Here is a 7,551-nt window from a genome sequence, read left to right on the forward strand (position 1 = left end):
AGTCGTATTAGTCTTAGAGTAATAATATAATATAACCTTCTCCATAAATGATGAGTCTTACTCGATAAATGATCTATCTATCACTGAGATAAGTTTTTAAATCGGACCTGTAGTTTCTGAGATTGACGCGTTCAAGCAAACATACTCTTCAGGTTTATAATATTAGGTAGATATAGATTTTTTTTAATTATCGCTTGACAAACTCGAGTCTCGATCTAAAAGACTATGAAATGGTATAATATGGTAGTGATGATGATGATGATGATGATGAAGAATGTAATTTGCATAGTAGCATATGCTTTCTGTTCTTAAAACAACGCCGAAACTCCCAAACTTGTATCTATAAAGAATCAGGAATTCTCTCAGCACCTTCCGAACCACGGTATACCAGGTATATCTCGGTGCAAAATCTTACTTGTTGGTAGCATATGCTTAGAATACTTCTCACGAAACCGAAGTCACCATATGTTTCCCTATAAGTTTTGAGGAGTTCCCTCGATTACTTATGGATCCTTCATCAGATCACCACTTTTCTGAATATAATACCAAATTGGGATGATACCCTATATACCAAAAGAAAAATTTTGAAAATCGGTTAACAAACGGCGGAGTAATCGTTGAATATAAGAAAACGAACATAACACCTCCCCCATTTTGAAAGTCGGTTAAAATTGTAGCCTATGTGTTATTTATTTAATATTTTAATCAGCACATGAATTGAATAACAAAATTTTTTTCAAATTAATCGTAGCACCATCTGTCAGGACAAACTAAAATTGAAATAGAATAATATTGAATGCGATGATAGCGCCGTCCGCCGGATCTAATGTAAAACATTCCAAAATCAACAACTCCTTATAAATAAGAAATTAATTGAAAAAACATTTTCCAGTAGACCAAACTGTAAATCTAAACCATTCTCGAATCTCCACGAACACACACAAAAAATTTCATCAAAATTGGTCCAGTCGTTTAGGAGGAGTTCAGTCACATACACACGCACACAAGAAATATATATATTAAGATGTAGTCTTAGCCCGTCATCGCGTGGCCATTTTGTGCTTATTTTTATACAAGTAGTGTGCTTTTATTTTCTTGAATATTTCTATTTGTCGATTATTTCGAAGCACTTTATGATACAGGAAAGAAAGTCAATTAGTTCATGATATCGATTAACTATAGTTCAAGTGATGAGGATCCGTAAACACACGTAAAAAGCTATGCAATTTTATAGGCAAATTATTAATTGATGTGATATTTTTAGCACTAATGCCTTATAAAGCACGAATAAGGGATTAATAAACTTATAAATTATCTTTTTAGCTTACAAAAATACCGATTGAAAAGCCCAAAAAACGTTATTAAAAACTTACGTATTTTATGTTAAATCCACGTGTTTGAGGCATTCTTTGACTATTCTTATGGTTTATTATTTAGCGGAACCACAAAACTCAACAATGTCTAGTATTAAATATTCACTAAAAACCTTTTTTAAGACTTTTATTATATGAAATATGCCGACCGACTCCTTTGTTATGTCCTAGTAAGTAGGACATAACATTACACGCTTTTGTTGCTTATACACCGATACTTATATCGGTGCATTGAGGTACTATAGACTGGAGAGAGCCTTAGCTCTCTCCAGTCTATAGTACCTCAATGCATTCGGTACTCAGCCAGCTACGGAATGCTATGCCTATAGCACTTAGCAGTGGTCCCCAACCTTTTTTTCATGCGGGCCACAAACATGTTTTTCTATGAAATTTTGGGAGGTCATAAATCATAATAATATACATAATATAAAAGTGATATGTCCCTAGGAAACCTCCCCCCTGCGGACCGCAGTCCACACATAGCATTACTGATGAGTAATGCTATGTGTAGGGTTGCCAGATGTCCGGTATTTGATGGGTATTTAAGCTTTACAGTCCGGTATTTTCGAGGCCTATCCGGTAAAAAATAAACGGTGATACCGGACAGAACAATGTCCGATATTTTGAGAAAAGTCTACTTAAGTACAGTCTGTCAAGAAAGTGAAGAAATCAAAAAGTGGCAACATCGTATTGTCATCCATTTTTTCTTAGATTGATTTGAAAGGGATGACACTACGATGTTGCCACTTTTTGATTTCTTCACTTTCTTGACAGACTGTATATTAGGCTGATTCTCCAAACCGCAAAATTTAGTTGTTGGACGTATAAACTACCCGCAGAGTTACATATGTAGGCCTTTGTATTTTTTTTATAGTTATATAAGGTGTGAGTATATTATAAGTTTATGGTGTGATCTAACTGGGCCACTTAGGTTCTGTAGAAAAACTTAATTGTAAATATAATTAAATTAATTTAAAGGTCGAAAAATTGATTCCCTAGACGTGTCCTGTCCCCAGAATTCACTATAAATTCCCAAAAAATCCCACAAATACGATGAATAATAATTTCAAAGTAAATAAATCGTAAGAGTATAAACAAAATATTTATAAAACAATTGTATATAAACGTATATACCATTATATAAATAGAAAAAGTCATTTTAAGATTTATCCTGGCTCACATAGTGATTCCCTATACGCTTCACTTGGAGGCTCGTACCTCCCTAGTTATAAGAAGCACGTGGTTGCGGGTGCGCAGAGCGGAAGGTTCGGTAGCCCTCTAAACATCATGGAAGGAGGTCACACAATTCGTTTCTCCATTTCCGAGTTGCAAAGGAAAATATCTGATTCCCTCAACCTTGGTTTCTTACACAATTGATTCCCTATTCGCTAATTACAATGTCATTTTCAAAGTTAAGTTTGCTTAGACACGATGCAAACGACGATAATGAGTATGGTTTTTAGTAAGGCTATTTATTGTTTAACCTACATGCACAGTTTTTGTACACCTCAGGAAAAACTAACTTTTTATTGATTCCCTCTACATACATTTTGATGATTCCCTGGGTATTTTAAGTAGGGAATCAAAATATTTTACATTTATTTACCTAATTGCTACATATCTGTTTATTTTCACTAAAACCAATTATTACTTTATCTTCATATACTGATACAAATAAATGACACCAATAAGTAAAATACTTATATAAAAATATTTTTTTCTTAAAGTCAAAATATTTAAAATAAATTCATTTTCCTTTCATTGTATTTGGTTTTAACGAACAAGTTTAGTTTGAAGACAATTTTATACATGTGTATATTTAAATTGAACATGTTTATATAGCTGAAAAAGCTTTTTTCTATTAGCTTTGTTGATTCTCTAGGTTAGAAAAATTTAAATCAAAATATCTTCTAAAATTGTGAAGTGAAAAAGGGCCCAAATAGATAATTATTTTTATAATTCACTTAAAGAATAATATGCGATTATTGATTTTAAAAAATATGCAGAAATAAAAATGTTCCAGGGAATCAACTAAATAATCCAAATCCGGAGAAATGCCCATTACTATTATATGCTACTTGTACGTAGTTTTAGGTGATTTTAATTTTTAGAATTTCCTATCTTTATTTTGATAAGTAAGTTGTATTATATTATTATATACTAATCAAACACTGACCTCTATAATACACTGGACAGGCGATCGCTATCAATAAAATATTCCTATTTGAAAGTCACCATATTGGCGCTGATTGCTATGTAAAAGCAGTAGTGAGTGTACTTGGAACTACTATTTTGCAAATGGCGGTTGTCATTTTCTATATAAATTAGTTCACAGTACGCTCACCGCGGCGCTTCAAATTGGCATAAGAAATAGCTGTCATTTTGTACGGCATAATATGTCCAGTGTATTTTAATAGAGGTCAGTGTAATCAAACCTTTGTTAAAAAGGTTTTCTCAAATTAGCAGTCTTGGCTGAGTTGGCGGCCCTGAAAAACTGTATTTTTGCGACCTTATATCATACATTTTGATTTTTGTTGTTGTCCGGTATTTTTTCGTGACTCATCAGTCATCACTCACCTGGCAACCCTAAGTATTAGAGAAGTTGCAAGTGCGTTTTAAAATTATTCCATGCTATACCATTTTTCAGTTTTAAAAACTCTTGTAGCTTAAAATGTTACATAGATTTTAATATTTAAAATATATAATAGTATCCATTCATTTTAACATGCTTTCAATAAAAACAATACTTTTATGCACGATAATTTATTGTTTGAAGACGACTAAATAACAAGATTTACATCTGCATTTTTAAATTTAATCTAAATAATTACATTACATGTATTGACTTAATATTTTTAACAAAATAAAATTACTTACAACTTAACAAAATCAATAAAATTCTCAAGTGTTTAGTTCATATAAGAAAGCATAAATGCAGAATGATAACAAGAGAGCGGGGCCAGCTATCTGTTGACTTAATACATGATATTATAGGGCAGTCGGCATTACATGATAAGGGGCAAATACTACAAACTGATAAGGAACAGTGATGTACCAGATGTACTCAGGAACACAAGTGTCTAGTGACATTATTAGCCTAAAAATACATTAAATAATACATATCACATCAGTGAACAGATCCTACACACATCTACAGTTACATCGTAATTCGTAAGGTACCAAGTAGTTTATAATTTGTATTGATATTATTTGTGTTAATTTTACACAGCTGGTGGACATTACATTAAATATTGTCTGTTTAGAATAAAGTTTGCAATTACATAATGTAATAATATTATATGCTTTATCTATAGCATTATTGTAATACTTGTGTTTGGCTCGCTAAAGTTACTGCTTAAACATTTCTAAAGCTAATAAACTATAAAATTACATGTACTTAAATCTCTATGTCTACTGAAGTTTGCATTCCATGATATTAGGTCAGACTAGACCAGCTAGACACAAGGAAATCTTAATCTCTCATGTATGGGTAGTCGATATCTTTCAGTGGTACAAAGGTCTCCTTAATGGACTGTGGTGTTGTCCAGCGCATGACGTAGTTGGGTCCACCCGCCTTGTCGTTGGTGCCGGACATGCGGCCGCCGCCGAATGGTTGCTGGCCGACCACCGATCCAGTTGACTTATCATTTATGTAGAAGTTGCCAGCGGTCATCTTTAGCTCCTCCAATGCAGTTTCCAAGAATTTCCTGTCTGATGCAAACACTGCTCCCGTTAAAGCAAATTTGGTGGAAGAGCCCACCAGAGATAATGCCTTGGTGAGGTCCTTGTCCTCGTAGACATAGATAGTGAGCACCGGCCCAAATATTTCCTCGACCATCAGTTTGTCATGAGGGTCAGTGGTCTCAATGATTGTGGGTTGAACGAAGTAACCTTTGCTGCCATTAAATTCTCCTCCCCCGAGAATTTTGTTTTTGGGGTTGTTCTTCGCGTTTTTGATGTAGCCGGTGATCCTAGCGAAGGCTTTATCGTCAATCACTGCTCCACTGAACACTTTGAAATCGGTGGGGTCTCCGATCTTGAGCTTGGCACGCTCCTCGAGAAGGCCATTCTTTATCGGTTCATAAAGAGACCTGGGAACATACATTCTGGAACAAGCAGAGCACTTCTGTCCACAGTACTCAAAAGCTGATCGTATGGTTGAGGTCACTACAGAATTCACATCAGCAGTAGGGTGAATGAAATGATAATTTTTACCTCCACATTCACCAATCAAGCGAGGATAGTTTTTGTAAACATTGAGATTTTTTCCAACTTCATTCCATAACCAGTTAAATGTGGGCACGGATCCAGTGAAGTTAATGCCCGCTAGCTGAGGCGAGGCAGTGATGGTGCGGCCAAAAGTTGGTCCATCTGCCGGGACAAAGTTCACAATACCAGAGGGCAGACCGGCTTCCCTCATGATGTTAAAAATTCTCCAATTGGATAGAAGGGCCGTGTCGGAGGGCTTCCACAGGACTCCGTTACCCATAAGAGCGGGCGTGTAAGATAAATTACCACCAATAGCAGTAAAGTTGAAGGGGCTAATGGCTGCAATGAAGCCGTCAATTCCTCGGAACCTCAAGGAGTTAAGGGTGACCGAAGGAGTCTCAGAAATCGGTTGGTATTTTGCATTCTCTTTCAAGAAGAAAACATTGAACCTGAAGAAATCGATGAGCTCTGCGGCAGAGTCGATCTCGGCTTGCACCACCGATTTGGACTGGCCCAGCATGGTCGCGGCGTTGAGTTTCTGGCGGTGTTCGCCCGCCATCATGTCGGCCGCCTTCTGCCAGATGCGGACGCGCTCCTCCAGCGGTGTGCGGTCCCAGCGCCGCTGCGCCTCCGACGACACCTCGATGGCCTTCTTGATGGTCTTCTCGCTGGCGTAGTAGAACTTGGCGATCTTGCGCGAGTGGTCGTGCGGCATGACCTGGTAGCGCGGCTCGCCGTCGCGGATGGTCTCGTCGCCGATGACGATGGGCACCTCCTCGGTGACGGCGGCGGTGCGCTTGAGCTCCTCGGCCAGCGCGGCGCGCTCCTGGCTGCCGGCGCGGTAGCCCAGCACGGGCTCGTTGGCCACGCCGAACTCCGGCAGCTTGGGCAGCTCCACCACGCTCGAGGCGCAGCGCTCCAGGGCCCGGGCGGCGGGCCCTGTCCGTGCACATATCGCCGATAGCATGTTGTCGTTCGAATAAGTCGAATTAAATTTACAGAAGGAGCGTTTTCGGCTACTGGCTAGTCCTCTTGTATCCTCCTTGTTCGATCTAAACACTTGTCAGATGCGCCTTGTAAAGCTGTTACGTAAACGGACGATACGCGCTCCGTACGCTAATGCTACTGTGGTACGGCAACGCAAAAATGAGGTGTAATCGGTCAATTAGCTCCGGCGGCGACTAACTTCACATTTTGCATGCTCGAATATAATCAATTATCACGCTCGGAACGAAAATTTACGAAAACTGATTTTTGGTTAAAAATATCGCAGATTGAAAATATTGTCGATGTTTTTGTAGTTCTTGTATATTATCCAACAGTCATCTGTTGTAGAATTATCTCACGTAGACAAACGTGTTTCACATAATATTCTGAAACTGGATTATTATTACATCATTCTATTCAACAAAAATAGTTTTATTTGATAATTTTCCTCTCTTCCAATTTCTTTGGAGATAACTCTCTCAGCTGACAAGTGACGAAACAGCTAGGGACACAGATTACTAGTATATATTTGGCTAGGGATGTGCAAACCACAGATTACTAGTATATATTTGTAGAGTGCAAACGACTACGGAATGACTACGGTCTACGGGCTAACATTGATCATTATTGAATCGATTTTAACATAAATTTACAAAAATTGACGGTTCCAAGATTATGATTGAGAAAAATGTTATATAGAATACATTGTTATGTTCGGGCTACACTAACGTTTAACGTCAATGCCCAACAACGCGACAATTATCGCGATAATTTTAATGCCCAACGGCGTTGATTTTACTTAACCGACTTCATAAAAAGGAGGTTATCAATTCGACGCGTATGTATGTAACATTCCAGAACTGCCTAATTTTCGTATATCAGCGTCTGAATAAATGTGACGAAATATTTCAAAAGTGTAGGTATTTATGTATGTAAGTAGGTATGTAAAGTGCGATTTAAATGCAAACAAGTTTAAGCCAAC

At 37.5% G+C, this 7,551-nt stretch overlaps 1 protein-coding gene across 1 annotated transcript; it reads right to left on the minus strand.

Moving 5' to 3' along the window:
- Window positions 1–4,461: 4,461 nt before the first annotated feature.
- LOC121729295 (delta-1-pyrroline-5-carboxylate dehydrogenase, mitochondrial) lies at window positions 4,462–7,063 on the minus strand. Its single transcript, XM_042117766.1, has one exon. The coding sequence runs from the start codon at window positions 6,547–6,549 to the stop codon at window positions 4,846–4,848; it is 1,704 nt and encodes a 567-aa protein (XP_041973700.1). The 5' UTR covers window positions 6,550–7,063; the 3' UTR covers window positions 4,462–4,845.
- Between the last annotated feature and the right edge of the window lie 488 nt (window positions 7,064–7,551).

This window comes from Aricia agestis, chromosome 8 (assembly GCF_905147365.1).
Source record: "Aricia agestis chromosome 8, ilAriAges1.1, whole genome shotgun sequence".
NCBI lineage: Eukaryota > Metazoa > Arthropoda > Insecta > Lepidoptera > Lycaenidae > Aricia > Aricia agestis.